The 19639-nt window shown below is 47.1% G+C and overlaps 1 protein-coding gene across 3 annotated transcripts in view; it reads left to right on the forward strand.

Moving 5' to 3' along the window:
* PCID2 (PCI domain containing 2) overlaps positions 1-19639 on the forward strand; it is a 152878-nt gene that overhangs the window by 37790 nt on the left and 95449 nt on the right. The window contains exon 4 of one of the 3 annotated variants that reach the window (XM_063953121.1): positions 18790-18863. The exons of the other annotated variants lie outside the window; for them this stretch is intronic. Coding sequence (XP_063809191.1) covers positions 18790-18863 — 74 coding nt within the window. The remainder of the gene's footprint in view (positions 1-18789; positions 18864-19639) is intronic. 3 annotated transcript variants of the gene reach the window in all.

Here is a 19639-nt window from a genome sequence, read left to right on the forward strand (position 1 = left end):
ATCTTCTAGAGGGCCGCACATTCAGGACTGGGTCCTGGTGACCACGGATGCCAGCCTGCGAGGCTGGGGAGCAGTCACACAGGGAAGGAATTTCCAGAGCTTATGGTCAAGCTTGGAGACATCACTTCACATAAATATCCTGAAGCTAAGGGCCATTTACAATGCTCTAAGCTCAGCAAGACCTCTGCTTCAAGGTCACCCGGAGTTGATCCATTCGGACAACATCACGGCAGTCACCCACGTAAACAGACAGGGTGACACAAGAAGCAGAAGGGCAATGGCAGAAGCTGCAAGGATTCTTCGCTGGGCGGAAAATCATGTGATAGCACTGTCAGCAGTATTCATTCCGGGAGTGGACAACTGGGAAGCAGACTTCCTCAACAGACACGACCTCCACCCGGGAGAGTGGGGACTTCACCCAGAAGTCTTCCACATATTTATAAAACTCGACAAGTATTGCGCCAGGTCAAGGGACCCTCAGGCAATAGCTGTAGATGCTCTGGTAACACAGTGGGTGTACCAGTCAGTGTATGTGTTCCCTCCTCTGCCTCTCATAACCAAGGTACTGAGAATTATAAGATGGAGAGGAGTAAGCACTATATTCGTGGCTCCGGATTGGCCAAGAAGGACTTGGTAACCGGAACTTCAAGAGATGCTCACGGAGGATCCGTGGCCTCTACCTCTAAGAAGGGACCTGCTCCAGCAAGGACCCTGTCTGTTCCAAGACTTACCGCGGCTGCGTTTAACGGCAGGGCGGTGGAACGCCGGATCCTGAAGGAAAAAGGCATTCCGGATGAAGTCATCCCTATCCTGATCAAAGCCAGGAAAGATATAACCGCAAAACATTATCACCGCATTTGGCGAAAATATGTTGCGTGGTGCGAGGCCAGTAAGGCCCCGATGGAGGAATTTTCAACTAGGTCGATTCCTACATTTCCTGCAAACAGGAGTGTCTATGGGCCTGAAATGGGGGTCCATTAAGGTTCAAATTTCGGCCCTGTCAATTTTCTTCCAAAAAGAACTAGCTTCAGTCCCTGAAGTTCAGACGTTTGTGAAAGGGGTACTGTATATACAGCCTCCTTTTGTGCCTCCAGTGGCACCTTGGGATCAAAATGTAGTTTTTGGGTTCCAAAAGTCACATTGGTTTGAACCACTTAAATATGTGGAGTTAAAATATCTCACATGGAAAGTGGTCATGCTGTTGGCCCTGGCCTGGGCCAGGTGCGTGTCAGAATTGGCGGCTTTATCCTGTAAAAGCCCTCATCTGATTTTCCATTCGGACAGGGCGGAATTGAGGACTTGTCCTCAGTTTCTCCCTAAGGTGGTTTTCAGCGTTTCACCTGAATCAACCTATTGTGGTGCCTGCGGCTACTAGGGACTTGGAGGACTCCAAGTTGCTAGACGTTGTCAGAGCCCTGGAAATATAGGTTTCCAGGACGGCTGGAGTCAGAAAATCTGACTCGTTGTTTATTCTGTATGCACCCAACAAGCTGGGTGCTCCTGCTTCTAAGCAGACTATTGCTCGTTGGATTTGTAGTACAATTCAGCTTGCACATTCTGTGGCAGGCCTGCCACAGCCAAAATCTGTAAAAGCCCATTCCACAAGGAAGGTGGGCTCATCTTGGGCGGCTGCCCGAGGGGTCTCGGCTTTACAACTTTGCCGAGCAGCTACTTGGTCAGGAGCAAATACGTTTGTAAAATTCTACAAATTTGATACCCTGGCTGAGGAGGACCGGGAGTTCTCTCATTTGGTGCTGCAGAGTCATCCGCACTCTCCCGCCCGTTTGGGAGCTTTGGTATAATCCCCATGGTCCTTACGGAGTCCCCAGCATCCACTTAGGACGTTAGAGAAAATAAGAATTTACTTACCGATAATTCTATTTCTCGTAGTCCGTAGTGGATGCTGGGCGCCCATCCCAAGTGCGGATTGTCTGCAATACTGGTACATAGTTATTGTTACCAAAAAATCGGGTTATTGCTGTAGTGAGCCATCTTTTCTAGAGGCTCCTCTGTTATCATGCTGTTAACTGGGTTTAGATCACAAGTTATATGGTGTGATTGGTGTGGCTGGTATGAGTCTTACCCGGGATTCAAAATCCTTCCTTATTGTGTACGCTCGTCCGGGCACAGTATCCTAACTGAGGCTTGGAGGAGGGTCATAGGGGGAGGAGCCAGTGCACACCAGGTAGTTCTAAAGCTTTACTTTTGTGCCCAGTCTCCTGCGGAGCCGCTATTCCCCATGGTCCTTACGGAGTCCCCAGCATCCACTACGGACTACGAGAAATAGAATTATCGGTAAGTAAATTCTTAATATATATATATATATATATATATATATATATATATAGTCCAAACATAGGCACTCTCCAAACCTCAGCAAGCTTTAAGGTATTTTTAATCCAATACTCACAACACAGAAATGCAAGGCTTTTTTTAGATGCATGGCAGTGAAAATAGCAGCGACGTTTCGGTCCATCCGGACCTTTCTCAAGCTTTCCATCGTTATATGCCAATAAGAAATCCAAAATAGCAGAGTTATTTACAGCGGAAATGTCATACCCCATCACTGCCTGCCTTTTAAGTGCTCAAATGCCGCCAAAACATGCTCAATTCCGGCGTGCGTTCCAACCGTCAAGTGGAACGCACCCGGACGTACTTCCGGTTCCGGTCACGTGATTTTGCGGTCCAGCGCCCAGCGTGATACGCACGTCAAGGCCGGACACCCACTGCACTACGTACCATCCGAACCCTATTGTTAGAGCTATCCACATAGTGCACAAATACCACATGTATATATCTCTTCAGCCGCAATACCCTCTTAAGCACCGAACATACATAGCGCATCCCACAAATAGCACACCAAGGCACAAATGACTATATCACAACAATATTAAAGCCACTAGGTCAGCGCAGCTGAGTAAGAATAATACCCACAGCGCCACCCATGGCACAAATAGGTATAACAGGCGGCAGAAAACGTGGGGGCATTTAAGAGCAACCAAAAAGGCAGCCAGCAAAGCTCAATAGTCTATATATCAAAAACCACAATAATAATACATATAAGACAACACACACAAACAACATATAATTAAAAATATATATTATGAATATATATTGTGGTGGAGCCCATAAAGTATCACCATAAACCATTAGACATAACATAATAGTAAATAACCTTTATGAAAAAAATTCAAAAATTATTATTATTTTTTCACTAAAGAAACGCCAGTTCAGCTAAAGCAAAAAATTATTCACATTAATTTGCTCATTCAAGCCCCTAGAGGCAATTGTATCCAACCGAAATATCCATTCAGATTCACATTTGTGCAGTTCAAGGATCCTATTACCCCCTCTAATTGAAGGGGAAATCCAATCAATGATCCGACAACGAAGCATTGGAATCTGATGTCCAGCCTCCATCCAGTGCCTTGCCACCGGTTTATCCGATTGACCTGTCTCAATCACCTGTCTTATAGAGTACCGGTGGTTAGCCATTCGTTCTCTGGAGCAGCGTTGCGTTAGGCCAACATACACCAGCCCACACGGGCAAACAATCAGATAGATTACATGGTCCATTAAACAATGGAGACGATGCTTAATACGAATAGGCGCTCCACTATGCGGATGAGGAAAGAATGCGCCACTTTAAACACCCTTTACGGACAGACTTAAGCCATGTTTCCCTTCTTCCTTTATCAGGATTTAACAGGGGGCGCATGAGGAACTGTTTTAGGTTCGCATCACGGCGATATGCCATCATTGGCTGTTGTTGTAAGTCCCGCCCAAGCTTTGGATCGGATGCAACAATTCTCCCAATTCCTCCTGAAGGCACGTTTAACACAACCCTCTCTATAATCATACTTGCTACAGTATATCATTCGACCTTTCAGTTTGGCATCAGATGGTCCAGAGTGGTGATTGATTTTATCACGTGCCTTTTCAAGGCATTTTTCGATCATCTTATGGGCATATCCACGTTCCTTAAGACGCGCCTTCATCTCATTAATTTGTAGCTCCGCAAGTGCCTCATCCGTATTAATCCGAAGTATCCTCATAAATTGTGATATTGGCAAGCCTGCCTTCAGGCTTGGTGCATGGTGGCTAGTGGCATAAAGCAAGCTATTCCTGACGGTTTCTTTACGAAAAAGTGTAGTGCACAACCCATTCTTATCTTTATAGACTGTAACATTAAGAAAGTCAATCTTTACATCATCTATCTTAGCTGAAAATTTTACTGGCGTTTCTAGGTTATTTAAAGTGGTCACCATCTGCCAAAAGTCAGCCACTTCCCCACACCAAAGCAAGAAAATGTCATCAATAAATCTGAAATAACATTTAATATTATCACTGAATACAGGTAATATATATGTACTTTAAAAAGTATGCATATAGATATTAGCATAAGCAGGTGCCAGGTTCGACCCCATCGCGGTCCCTGACACCTGCTTATAGTATCTACCCGCATATAAGAAATGATTTTCATTTAATACTAATCCCAGTAGGTCTAAAATCAACTCCACTGGGGGTCCCTGATGATCAAAGGCCACAAGTGCCTCACGTACCGCCCTCATACCACCCTCATGGGGAATGATCGTATACAGCGATACAACATCTAATGTAACCAGATGGATATCCTCAAAATGAGACAAATCAATTTGTTTTAATCTCAGAAGAAAATCTCCCGTATCTTTCAAGCAAGTAGGGATCTTAGCAACCACCGGCTGCAAACATTTATCAACAAATTTGGCAACAGGTTGTAACACTGAATCTTGTGCTGAAATTATTGGGCGACCCGGTGGGTCAACTAGAGTCTTGTGGACCTTGGGCAGGGTATACAAATATGGACATTCTGGATAGTCCACCTTTTAGATATTCAGCAATATTGTCATCAATCCAACAATTTTGAAGTCCATGTGTAATACACAAATCAATCTTATTTTTGACCTTATTCATTGGATTAGCTTCACATAATCTATAAACAGATTCATCCGCTAGTTGTCGTTTAACCTCTATCATATGAGGACCAATTTTGTAAAACAGTAGCCCCACCCTTGTTGGCGGGGTGTTTTACCACATTTTCATTTTCCCTTAGTGCTTTCAGAGCCACACGTTCACCTTTAGAGATATTATCAAAACTGTCAGATTTACACCCAGTTCTAACTTCTCTTTCCATAACTCTGGCGAAAGCTTTGATACTTGAATTCACCGAGGGAGGATCAAATTGACTAGGGTTTTTAAATTCATCCAAAACTTTTGTTTGATCCCCAGCCCCAAAAAATTCCCTAAGGCGAAGCTTACGCCCGAACTTAAACTGGTCAATACAGAAATCAAAATCATCATGTCTCACAGTAGGAATAAAGCTCAAACCTTTTGCCAACAATGAAATCTCATCAGCCGTTAATTCATAATCAGATAAATTAAATATAAGGTTCATTTCCGCCTCCTTCGACCCCTTCTCCCTGTACCCGCCCCTCCTCGGGTGCGGCCTCCTCCTCTTACGGAGTGGGGTTGGTCTCCCTTCCCACCCCGTTGTTCTAAAAAACCACTTGGTGGGAGGGTTTCAGATTGATCAGTATCAGAGGCTGTGGCTGATGAGTTTGTGTCAACAGTTTGAAAGAACCTAGATCTAGGTGCCCTCCTATATCTTGCAGCATTATTATTAGAGTTATCTCCACTAAGCCACTTATAAACCTGATGGTTTTTGTAATCCTTATTCACAGTGTTAAGCTTCTTCCTTTTAAAGGAGACCAATTCATCCTTATATACATCAATCTGCTTCTGCAGTTTGGCAATCCAATTTTCTCTAACGTCCTAGAGGATGCTGGGGACTCCGTAAGGACCATGGGGAATAGACGGGCTCCGCAGGAGATAGGGCACTTTAAGAAAGCTTTGGATTCTGGGTGTGCACTGGCTCCTCCCTCTATGTCCCTCCTCCAGACCTCAGTTTTACACTGTGCCCAGAGGATGAAGGGCGCACTGCAGGGAGCTCTCTTGAGTTCTTTGCTACAGAAAACATTTTTGTTTGGATTTTTACTTTTTTCACAGGGAGCACTGCTGGCAACAGGTTCCCTGCATCGAGGGACTGAGGAGAGATGGGCAGACCTACTTAACTGATAGGATCTGCGTCCTCGGCTACTGGACACCATTAGCTTCAGAGGGGGTGAACACAGGTTCGTCCTGGGCGTCCACCCCCGGAGCCACGGCGCCGTTCTCCTCACAGAGCCAGAAGAACAGAAGCAAGAAGACGTCTCAGGCGGCAGAAGCCTTCAGCTTCACAGAGGTAACGCACAGCACTGCAGCTGTGCGTCATTGCTCCATATCGTCTCACACACTCCGGTCACTGTATGGGTGCAGGGCGCAGGGGGGGCGCCCTGGGCAACAATAATAACACCTCTTAGATGGCAAATAGGTATATACATGTACAGCTGGGCACTGTACATGTATATAATTGAGCCCCCGCCAGTTTACACGATTTTGAGCGAGACAGAAGCCCGCCGCCGAGGGGGCGGGGCTTCTCCCTCAGCACTCACCAGTGCCATTTCTCTCTCCACAGAACGCTGAGAGGAAGCTCCCCGGACTCTCCCCTGCTTACACACGGTGAAGGGAGTTTAAAAAGAGAGGGGGGGGTCACATAATTGGCGGATAAAGTATAATACAGCGCTGCTGGGGAAAAGCATTCTGTGTTGGTCTCCAGATTGTTGCGCTGGGGTGTGTGCTGGCATACTCTCTCTCTGCCTCTCCAAAGGGCCTTTCAGGGGATACGGTCTTCAGAAAAAGTTTCCCGGGGTGTGTGTAGTGTGTCGGTACGTGTGTGTCGACATGTTTGATGAGGAAGGCTCGCTTAATGTGAAGGGGGAGTGCTTGAATGTCAGGTCGGCAACGCCGACACCGGACTGGGTGGATATGCTGAATGTCTTGAATGCAAATGTAAATCTCCTGCATAAAAGATTAGACAAGGCTGAAGCTAGGGATCAGTCAGGTAGCCAATCCGTGCCTGTCCCTGTGGTGCCAGGACCTTCAGGGTCTCAAAAGCGCCCCATATCCCAGGTCGCTGACACAGATACTGACTCTAGTGTCGACTATGAGGATGCAAAATTACAGCCTAAGGTGGCAAAAGGTATTAGGTACATGATTATTGCCATAAAAGAGGTTTTGCATATCACGTGTCCCTGACACGAGGGTACACATGTATAAAGGGAAAAAGCCTGAGGTCACGTTTCCGTCCTCATTTGAGCTAAGCGAATTAAGCGAAAAGGCTTGGGAATCTCCGGATAGGAGACTCCATGTTCCCAAAAGGATTCTCATGGCGTATCCTTTTCCACAGAAGGATCGGATACGATGGGAATCTGCGCCTAAAGTAGACAAGGCGCTGACACACTTATCCAAGAAGGTGGCACTGCCTTCTCCGGATACTGCTTCCCTCAAGGATCCTGCTGATCGCAAGCAGGAAATTACCATGAAGCACATTTACACACATTCAGGAACTATAGTTAGGCCGGCCATGGCGTCGGCCTGGGTTTGTAGTGCTGTCGTGGCATGGGCAGACTCCTTATCTACTGAGATGGACACCTTAGATAGGGATACCATTCTATTGACCATGGAGCATATCAGAGATGCTGCCTTGTATATGAGGGATGCTCAGAGAGACATTTGTTTACTAAGCTCTAGAATAAACGCTATGTCTATTTCTGCTAGGCGGCTCTTGTGGACCCGACAGTGGACGGGAGACGCCGACTCAAAGCGGCATATGGAGTCATTGCCTTACAAGGGGGAGTAGTTGTTTGGAGAAGGCCTCTCGGACCTAGTCTCTACTGCTACGGCCGGTAAATCGAGTTTTTTACCTTATGTTCCCCCGCAGCATTCTAAGAAGGTACCACATTATCAAATGCAGTCCTTTCGTTCCAATAAAAACAAGAAGGTACGAGGATCCTCCTTCGTTGCCAGAGGTAAAGGCAAGGGAAAAAAGCTGCACTCAGCTAGTTCCCAGGAGCAGAAGTCCTCCCCTACTTCCGCAAAGTCCACAGCATGACGCTGGGGCTTTCCGGGGGGGGTCAGATCAAGTGGGGGCACGTCTTCGTCTTTTCAGCCACGTCTGGGTTCAGTCACAGGTGGATCCCTGGGCAATAGAGATTGTTTCCCAGGGATACAGACTGGAATTCGAAGACATGCCCCCTCGCCGGTTTTTCAATCGGCTCTGCCGGCATCCCCGTCAGACAGGGAGCTAGTGTTAGCGGCAATTCACAAATTGTACATTCAACAGGTGATAATCAAGGTTCCTCATCTCCAGCAAGGAGAGGGTTATTATTCATCCCTGTTTGTGGTACCGAAACCGGACGGTTCGGTCAGACCCATTCTAAATCTAAAATCCCTGAACCCGTGCTTGAAGAGGTTCAAGTTCAAAATGGAATCGCTCAGAATGGTCATCGCCAGCCTGGAGGTAGGGGATTGGATGGTGTCCCTGGACATAAAGGATGCGTACCTTCATGTTCCGATTTTTCCCCCCTCACCAGGCGTTTCTGAGATTTGCAGTACAGGATTGTCACTACCAATTTCAGACGTTGCCATTTGGTCTTTCCACGGCCCCGAGAATTTTCACCAATTTAATGGCGGAAATTATGGTGCTCCTGCGCAAGCAGGGAGTCACAATTATCCCGTACTTGGACGATCTCCTTATAAAGGCGAGATCTCGGGAGAAGTTGCTGGACAGCGTGTCTCGGTCCGTGAAGACGTTGCAGATGCACGGCTGGATTCTCAATTTACCGAAATCCCAGCTAGTACCTGCAACGCGTCTGACCTTTTTGGGCCTGATTCTAGACACAGACCAAAAAAGAGTTTTTCTTCCGGTGGAGAAGGCTCAGGAGCTCATAGCCCTGGTCAGGAACCTTTTAAAGCCAAAAAAGGTTTCGGTGCATCATTGCACAAAGGTTCTCTACTGCTACGGCCGGTAAATCGAGTTTTTTACCTTATGTTCCCCCGCAGCATTCTAAGAAGGTACCACATTATCAAATGCAGTCCTTTCGTTCCAATAAAAACAAGAAGGTACGAGGATCCTCCTTCGTTGCCAGAGGTAAAGGCAAGGGAAAAAAGCTGCACTCAGCTAGTTCCCAGGAGCAGAAGTCCTCCCCTACTTCCGCAAAGTCCACAGCATGACGCTGGGGCTTTCCGGGGGGGGGGGGGGTCAGATCAAGTGGGGGCACGTCTTCGTCTTTTCAGCCACGTCTGGGTTCAGTCACAGGTGGATCCCTGGGCAATAGAGATTGTTTCCCAGGGATACAGACTGGAATTCGAAGACATGCCCCCTCGCCGGTTTTTCAATCGGCTCTGCCGGCATCCCCGTCAGACAGGGAGCTAGTGTTAGCGGCAATTCACAAATTGTACATTCAACAGGTGATAATCAAGGTTCCTCATCTCCAGCAAGGAGAGGGTTATTATTCATCCCTGTTTGTGGTACCGAAACCGGACGGTTCGGTCAGACCCATTCTAAATCTAAAATCCCTGAACCCGTACTTGAAGAGGTTCAAGTTCAAAATGGAATCGCTCAGAATGGTCATCGCCAGCCTGGAGGTAGGGGATTGGATGGTGTCCCTGGACATAAAGGATGCGTACCTTCATGTTCCGATTTTTCCCCCCTCACCAGGCGTTTCTGAGATTTGCAGTACAGGATTGTCACTACCAATTTCAGACGTTGCCGTTTGGTCTTTCCACGGCCCCGAGAATTTTCACCAATTTAATGGCGGAAATTATGGTGCTCCTGCGCAAGCAGGGAGTCACAATTATCCCGTACTTGGACGATCTCCTTATAAAGGCGAGATCTCGGGAGAAGTTGCTGGACAGCGTGTCTCGGTCCGTGAAGACGTTGCAGATGCACGGCTGGATTCTCAATTTACCGAAATCCCAGCTAGTACCTGCAACGCGTCTGACCTTTTTGGGCCTGATTCTAGACACAGACCAAAAAAGAGTTTTTCTTCCGGTGGAGAAGGCTCAGGAGCTCATAGCCCTGGTCAGGAACCTTTTAAAGCCAAAAAAGGTTTCGGTGCATCATTGCACAAAGGTTCTGGGGAAGATGGTGGCTTCATACGAGGCCATCCCCTTCGGCAGGTTCCATGCGAGGACTTTCCAATGGGACCTATTGGACAAATGGTCCGGGTCCCATCTACATATGCAGAAACGGATCACTCTGTCTCCCAGGGCCAGGGTATCTCTCCTGTGGTGGCTGCACAGTGCTCACCTCCTAGAGGGTCGCAGGTTCGGCATTCAGGACTGGATCCTGGTGACCACGGACGCGAGCCTCCGAGGTTGGGGGGCTGTCGCACTGGGAAGAAATTTCCAAGGTCTCTGGTCAAGCCTAGAGACTTGTCTCCACATCAATGTCCTGGAGTTGAGGGCCATTTACAACGCCCTACGCTAGGCGGAGGAGTGGCTTCAGAACAAACCTGTTCTGATTCAGTCGGACAATATCACGGCAGTCGCTCATGTAAACCGCCAAGGCGGCACAAGGAGCAGAGTGGCCATGGCATAGGCGACCAGGATTCTGTGCTGGGCGGAAGGCCATGTAAGCGCACTATCAGCAGTGTTCATCCCGGGGGTGGACAACTGGGAGGCGGACTTCCTCAGCAGGCACGACCTGCATCCGGGAGAGTGGGGACTTCATCATGACGTCTTCACACAGATCGTGGATCGGTGGGGACTGCCTCAAATAGACATGATGGCGTCCCGTCTCAACAAAAAGCTAAAGAGGTATTGCGCCAGGTCAAGAGACCCTCAGGCGGTAGCGGTAGACACTCTGGTGACACCATGGGTGTTCAGATCGGTCTATGTGTTTCCTCCTCTGCCTCTCATACCCAAGGTGTTGAGATTAATAAGACTAAGAAGGGTCAGATCAATTCTCATTGTTCCAGATTGGCCAAGGAGGACTTGGTATCCGGATCTGCAAGAGTTGCTCACAGAAGATCCGTGGCCTCTTCCTCTAAGGCAGGACCTGCTCCAGCAGGGGCCCTGTCTGTTCCAAGACTTACCGCGGCTGCGTTTGACGGCATGGCGGTTGAACGCCGGATCCTAGCTGAAAAAGGGATTCCGGAGGAGGTCATTCCTACCCTGATCAAGGCTAGGAAGGATGTGACATCGAAACATTATCACCGTATATGGCGGAAATATGTTTCTTGGTGTGAGGCCAGAGCTGCTCCTACGGAGGAGTTCCATTTGGGCCGTCTGCTTCACTTCCTTCAAACGGGAGTGAATTTGGGCCTAAAATTAGGGTCCATAAAGGTCCAAACTTCGGCCTTATCCATTTTCTTTCAAAAAGAATTGGCTTCTCTTCCTGAAGTACAGACTTTTGTGAAGGGAGTGCTGCATATTCAGCCTCCCTTTGTACCTCCGGTGGCGCCTTGGGATCTTAACGTGGTATTAAGTTTCCTCAAGTCACCTTGGTTTGAACCACTCAAAACAGTGGAGTTGAAATACCTCACTTGGAAAGTGGTCATGTTGTTGGCCTAAGCTTCTGCAAGGCGTGTTTCGGAATTAGCGGCTTTATCATATAAAAGCCCATACCTGATTTTTCACGTGGATAGGGCAGAGTTGAGGACTCGTCCTCAATTTCTGCCCAAGGTGGTCTCATCTTTTCATATGAACCAACCTATTGTCGTGCCTGTGGCTATACGGGACTTGGAGGACTCAGAGTCCCTGGATGTGGTCAGGGCTTTGAAGATTTATGAGACCAGAACAGCTAGGATGAGGAACACTGAAGCTCTGTTTGTTCTGTATGCGGCCAACAAGGTTGGCGCTTCTGCTTCAAAGCAGACAATTGCTCGCTGGATCTGTAACACGATTCAGCAGGCGCATTCTACGGCAGGATTGCCATTGCCTAAATCGGTTAAGGCCCATTCCACTAGGAAGGTGGGCTCTTCTTGGGCGGCTGCCCGAGGGGTTTCGGCACTACAACTGTGCCGAGCTGCTACTTGGTCGGGGTCAAACACCTTTTCAAAGTTCTATAAGTTTGATACCCTGGCTGAGGAGGACCTCCTGTTTGCTCAATCGGTGCTGCAGAGTCATCCGCACTCTCCCGCCCGTTTGGGAGCTTTGGTATAATCCCCATGGTCCTTACGGAGTCCCCAGCATCCTCTAGGACGTTAGAGAAAATAATAATAATGGTATGAATCTCGCCCTTAGGTTACATAAATCCTTTCCTCGTACTGTTCATATCCTCTGGGCACAGTTTCTCTAACTGAGGTCTGGAGGAGGGACATAGAGGGAGGAGCCAGTGCACACCCAGAATCCAAAGCTTTCTTAAAGTGCCCTATCTCCTGCGGAGCCCGTCTATTCCCCAAGGTCCTTACGGAGTCCCCAGCATCCTCTACGGACAACGAGAAATAGATTTACCGGTAAGTAAAATCCTATTATCTGTTTTATCACCAGTAAGGGACTGCATGGATTGTGACTCAAATTTCGTTATCTCCTCACGCACCTGTGTGAGTTCCGACCCCACCTGCTCAATAACAAGCAGCATGAGGTCGAATGCTAAGATAGATGATGTAAAGATTGACTTTCTTGATGTTACAGTCTATAAAGATAAGAATGGGTTGTGCACTACAGTTTTTAGGTAAGAAACTGACAGGAATAGCTTGTTTTATGCCACTAGCCACCATGCACCAAGCCTGAAGGTAAGCTTGCCAATATCACAATTTATGAGGATACTTCGGATTAATACGGATGAGGCACTTGCGGAGCTACAAATTAATGAGATGAATGCGCGTCTTAAGGAACGTGGATATGCTCATAAGATGATCGAAAAATGCCTGGAATAGGCACGTGATAAAATCAATCACCCCTCTGGACCATCTGATGCTAGACTGAAAGGTCGAATGATATACTGTAGCAAGTATGATGATAGAGCGGGTTGTGTTAAACGTGCCTTCAGGAGGAATTGGAGAATTGTTGCATCCGATCCAAAGCTTGGGCGGGACTTACAACAACAGCCAATGATGGCATATCGCCGTGGTGCGAACCTAAAACAGCTCCTCATGCGCCCCCTGTTAAATCCTGATAAAGGAAGAAGGGAAACATGGCTTAAGTCTGCCCATAAAGGGTGTTTCAAGTGCTCTGACTGTACGACGTGTAGATCTCTAATCCCTGGCGCATCCTTTCCTCATCCGCATAGTGGGGCGCCTATACGTATTAAGCATCGTCTCCATTGTTTAATGGACCATGTAATCTATCTGATTGTTTGCCCATGTGGGCTGGTGTATGTTGGCCTAACGCAACGCTGCTTCAGAGAACGAATGGCTAACCACCGGTACTCTATAAAACAGGCGATTGAGACAGGTCAGTTGGATAAACCGGTGGCAAGGCACTGGATGGAGGCTGGATATCAGATTCCAATGCTTCGTTGTCGGATCATTGATTGGATTCCCCCTTCAATTAGAGGGGGTAATAGGATCCTTGAACTACACAAATGTGAATCCGAATGGATATTTCGGTTGGATACAATTGCCCCTAGGGGCTTGAATGAGCAAATTAATGTGAAGAATTTTTTGCTTTAGCTGAACTGGCGTTTCTTTAGTGAAAAAATAATAATAATTTTTGAATTTTTTTCAGAATGGTTATTTACTATTATGTTATGTCTAATGTTTTATGGTGATACTTTATGGGCTCCACCACTATATATTCATAATATATATTTTTAATTATATGTTGTTTGTGTGTGTTGTCTTATATGTAATATTATTGTGGTTTTTGATATATAGACTATTGAGCTTTGCTAGCTGCCTTTTTGGTTGCTTCTAAATGCCCCCACATGTTTTCTGCCGCCTGTTATACCTATTTGTGCCATGGGTGGCGCTGTGGGTATTATTCTTACTCAGCTGCGCTGACCTAGTGGCTTTAATATTGTTGTGATATAGTTATTTGTGCCTTGATGTGCTATTTGTGGGATGCGCTATGTATGTTCGGTGCTTAAGAGGGTATTGCGGCTGAAGAGATATAGGGGTATATGCAATTGCGGTCGAATTCCCGAAATTGTCGAATTTCGGGTCATTTTCGACCAAAAAAAAAATTCGCCTATGCAATTCAGTGCTTTCCGACCAAAAAACGGACTTTCAAAATTCGACTTTTTGAAATTCGAATTTTTGCAAATTCGACTTTTCTGCAATGATATAAGTGCTGCAATTCGACCAAAGCATATTCAATTCAAGTTTGGAAATTCGACAGCAGTGCTTTTAGACAGCAAATTCGTCATTTTCAATCCGCCACGCTTTGGAGGGTGAAAACAAATAAAAAAATTTTAAACATGGTTTTTTTTGTGTTTTTTTTTTTTTGGGAATAGCAGATCTATTTATATTAGAAGGGATTAGGTACTTTTTTTTTTTTTTTTTTTGGAGGCACAAATATTATTTATAATTTTTTTAAAATATTATTTTTTTTTTTTTTTATTATTATTTTTTTATTGCTGGAACGGTACAATCCGAAAAAAAAATTGCGTGGGGTCCCCCCTCCAAAGCATAACCAGCCTCGGGCTCTTCGAGCTGGTCCTGGTTCTAAAAATGCGGGGGAAAAATTGACAGGGGATCCCCCGTATTTTTAAAACCAGCACCGGGCTCTGCGCCTGGTGCTGGTGCCAAAAATACGGGGGACAAAAAAAGTAGGGGTCCCCCGTATTTTTAACACCAGCATCGGGCTCCACTAGCTGGACAGATAATGCCACAGCCGGGGGTCACTTTTATGCCGTGCCCTGCGGCCGTGGCATTAAATATCCAACTAGTCACCCCTGGCCGGGGTACCCTGGGGGAGTGGGGACCCCTTCAATCAAGGGGTCCCCCCCCCCCCCAGCCACCCAAGGGCCAGGGGTGAAGCCCGAGGCTGTCCCCCCCCCCATCCAATGGGCTGCGGATGGGAGGGCTGATAGCCTTTTGTGATAATTAAAAGATATTGTTTTTTCCAGTAGTACTACAAGTCCCAGCAAGCCTCCCCCGCAAGCTGGTACTTGGAGAACCACAAGTACCAGCATGGGGGAGAAAAACGGGCCCGCTGGTACCTGTAGTACTACTGGAAAAAAAATACCCAAATAAAAACAGGACACACACACCGTGAAAGTAAAACTTTATTTCTTACGTCGACACACACATACTTACCTATGTTCACACGCCGACATCGGTCCTCTTCTCCATGTAGAATCCAGGGGTACCTGAAAAAAAAGATCAATATACTCACCTCAGCCATGGTCCAGAGATACATCCACGTACTTGTAGAAAATAACAAACCGCAAATACCCGCTCCATGCCGGACTGAAAGGGGTCCCATGCTGACACATGGGACCCCTATCCCCGAATGCAGAGAGACCTGTCAGTGACAGCTGTCACAGAAAGGTCTCTATAGCCAATCAGGAAGCGCAACTTCGTTGCGCTCATCCGATTGGCTCTGTGCGTCTGAGCAGACAGCGCATCGCACAGCCCAGTCCATTATATTCAATGGTGGGAACTTAGCGGCTAGCGATGAGGTCACCCGCCGGTCAGCGGCTGACCGGCGGGTGACCCCCCCCGCTAGCCGCTAAGTTCCCACCATTGAAAGTAATGGAGCGGCTTTGCGATGCGCTGTCACATCACAGACAGCACACAGCCAATCAGATGAGCGCCACGGAAGTAGCGCTTCCTGATTGGCTGAAGGGACTTCAGTGACAGGAGTCACGTGATGTCCCGGCATTCGGGAGAAAGGGGTCTGATGTGAAAGCATTGGACCCCTTTCTAGTCCGGTATGGATCGGTGTTCGTTTTTTTGTTTTGCCAAGTACGTGGATTATCTCTGGACCTGGATGTACCTCTGGACGCTGGAAGGTGAGTATAATTTTTTCACAGGTACCTCGGATCGTCGGAGACCGTGGCAGTCGGCGTGTCAACATAGGTAAGTATGTGTGTGTCGGCGTATGAAATAAAGTTTTACTTTCACGGTGTGTGTGTCCTGTTTTTATTTGGGTATTTTTTTTCCAGTAGTACTACAGGTACCAGCGGGCCCGTTTTTCTCCCGCATGCTGGTACTTGTGGTTCTCCAAGTACCAGCTTGCGGGGGAGGCTTGCTGGGACTTGTAGTACTAATGGAAAAAACAATATCTTTTTATTATCACAAAAGGCTATCAGCCCCCCCATCCGCAGCCCATTGGATGGGGGGGGACAGCCTCGGGCTTCACCCCTGGCCCTTGGGTGGCTGGGGGGGGGGACCCCTTGATTGTAGGGGTCCCCACTCCCCCAGGGTACCCCGGCCAGGGGTGACTAGTTGGGTAGTTAATGCCACGGCCGCAGGGCACTGCATAAAAGTGACCCCCGGCTGTGGCATTATCTGTCCAGCTAGTGGAGCCCGATGCTGGTGTTAAAAATACGGGGGACCCCTACTCTCTTTGTCCCCCGTATTTTTGGCACCAGCACCAGGCGCAGAGCCCGGTGCTGGTTTTAAAAATACGGGGGATCCCTGCCCAATTTTTCCCCTGCATTTTTAGAACCAGGACCAGCTCGAAGAGCCCGAGGCTGGTTATGCTATGGAGGGGGGACCCCACGCCATTTTTTTTTTCGGGTTTTTCCCGGTTTTTCCCGTTTTTTTAAATCGCGGCAAAATCCGCCAAATCGGCCGATTTTCGCCCGCGATTCTGGCGAATCCGTTTTTCATTGAATATGGTGAATTCCGGAAGCCACCTTCCGGAATTCACCTGGCGAATTTAGTCGAATTAAAAAACGGCGAAAAATTGCCGCGATTCGCCGTGAATTGCATCTACCCCATATACATGTGGTATTTGTGCACTATGTGGATAGCTCTAACAATAGGGTTCGGATGGTACGTAGTGCAGTGTGTGTCCGGCCTTGACGTGCGTGTCACGCCGGGTGCTGGACCGCAAAATCACTTGACCGGAACCGGAAGTACGTCCGGGTGCGTTCCACTTGACGGTTGGAACGCACGCCGGAATTGAGCATGTTTTGGCGGCATTTGAGCACTTAAAAGGCAGGCAGTGATGGGGTATGACACTTCCGCTGTAAATAACTCTGCTATTTTGGATTTCTTATGGGCATATAACGATGGAAAGCTTGAGAAAGGTCCGGATGGACCGAAACGTCGCTGCTATTTTCACTGCCATGCATCTACAAAAGCCTTGCATTTCTGTGTTGTGAGTATTGGATTAAAGATACCCTAAAGCTTGCTGAAGTTTGGAGAGTGCCTATGTTTGGACTATATCTATCGGAAATTCCCTTTGCGTAAGTGGCTTTCTGTGTAGTGCACCCCGCTGGTGTTTATCAAGATGAGAGTGCTGGACTTCTTCTACTACATATATATATATATATATATATATATATATATATTACTACTACACATACATACAGTGTGTGTTTATCATATATAATATATAATATAATACAGCTGCATGCTGTAATGTTATCAGTTCATCATTCGAGGTGCATCCCTAATGTCACAGAGAAATAACAATAGCTATTCATAATTGTTTGCTGTGAAATGGGGCACTCGCCAATCAAAGTAGAAAAGCAGGAACAATTCATTACAACACAGAGGGTATATCTGACATCACAAACTGGGGAACCAATCTTCACAATGTAATAGTCATATTTTCAAGCCATCGTCAATGTTTCCGTCCCTTTACGGACTATTATCAAGACCCTCACTTAAGACTTATGCCGCTCTCAATGCAAAGGTTTAAACAAAAAGAAACAAAACGCCTTTTTAGCTTTTGTCGTTAGAGCAGAAAAATTCTTAAGTCAGGCTCTTAATAAGATAATGTTTTGTAAAGATGCCAAAATGTTGATGCTGGCTTGAAAATATGACTAGTACATTGAAGCTATTGTATGTATACATCTTTCACTTTTACTTGTCAAAATTTTCCTTGAATTCGGGTAAAATTAAATTTTCAGGTTTTAAATCTGTGCTTAGTTTTGCTAGTTTGTCATGTATCTACCACATCATTTTAAGTGCAATTTTAGGGAATTTTGACCAGGAAATCTATAAATGTGGAAACACTGATTATATGAGCCACTGGCCAGCATGGGAGGCTTTTGATATGCCAGCTGTCGGTATCCCGGCGCTCTCCAAACCGACGCCGGAATCCCGACAGCCGGCATACCGACAACTATTCTCCCTCTTGTGGTGTCCATGACACCCCTGGAGGGAGAATAAATAGTGTGGCGTGCATAACGCGCCACCGTGCCCGCAGCATGGCGTGCGCAGCGAGCCGGCAAGGGGCTCTTTTGTGCTCACCCCGCTGCCTGCATGCCGGTGGTCTGGATCCCGGCGCCGGTATGCTGGCCACCGGAATGCCAAACGCCGGCATTACATACTACACCCGGCCAACATGCCGTATCTGCCTTTGAGCTTGGTAAAGGTACAGTATTGATGTGCTCTATAGAGAGAGGCGGGACACAGAAGAGACAGAATTGCTGTATGGTACATATTATTTATGGGTACAATTGGCAATGCTCTAGCAGAGAAATTCTTGAATTGTTCTCCAGACCAGTGGTCGGTTCCATTTAGCTTGTGTACAGATAACCTACAGTATGTACTGCACTTATGGGTTCTTATTCAACCTGCAGTACGTAAGCCTTACTTGTTTGTGGAAGTTTAGCAGCATCAAAGTAAAAGGTTTAAACAAGGGATATTTATAGTGCTCCACCTCAAATTCAGCATTTTCCTTATTTATCTAGTAGCACAAGGAGTTAATAAAATATACAAAACCCAGTCATTTTACATGTAATTCTTAATGCTGGACACCCTAAATACACTGCCTTTCACATTCATTTGTTTCCTTGTTTAGTTGTCTGCTCCAGAAGAAAAGTGTCAGCAGATGCTGGAGCCTCCCTATGATGAAATGTTTGCAGCTCACTTAAGGTAACCTGTTATGATTATAAGTCACACTTACACAGGTCCGTGAGCTCAGCCTATTATAGGAGCATACTATTTTTCTCATACATCCTAGAGGATGCTGGGGATGCTTCAAGAACCATGGGGTATAGACGGGATCAGCAGGAGACATGGGCACTTTAAGACTTTAAAAGGGGTGTGAACTGGCTCCTCCCTCTATGCCCCTCCTCCAGACTCAAGTTAGATTCTCTGCCCAGTGAGACTGGATGCACACTGAGGAGCTCTGCAGAGTTTCTCAGAAAAAAGACTTTGTTAGGTTTATTATTTTCAGGGAGACCTGCTGGCAACAGGCTCCCTGCATCGTGGGACTGAGGGGAGAGAAGCAGGCCTACTTCTGCGAGTTCAAAGGCTCTGCTTCTTTGGCTACTGGACACCATTAGCTCCAGAGGGTCCGATCACTTGATGCGCCTAGCTGCTCGTTCCCGGAGCCGCGCCGCCACCCCCCTTGCAGAGCCAGAAGATAGAAGCCGGGTGAGTATTAGAAGATCAGAAGACTTCAGTGACGGCAGAAGACGGCTTGTTGAGGTACCGCGCAGCGGCTGCGCTGCGCGCCATACTCCCACACTGGGAACGGCACTGAAGGGCGCAGGGGGGGCGCCCTGGGCAGGATTTATCCTCAAGTTAGCCACTGGCAAAAGTAGTATAACGTGCCTAGGCACTGATTACAGACCCCCGCCAGTATAAAAAATATGAAATTAAGCGGGACTGAAACGCGCCAAAAAGGGGGAGTGGCTTAGCCTTCA

This window comes from Pseudophryne corroboree, chromosome 2 (genome assembly GCF_028390025.1).
Source record: "Pseudophryne corroboree isolate aPseCor3 chromosome 2, aPseCor3.hap2, whole genome shotgun sequence".
In the NCBI taxonomy this organism is placed as follows: Eukaryota; Metazoa; Chordata; class Amphibia; order Anura; family Myobatrachidae; genus Pseudophryne; species Pseudophryne corroboree.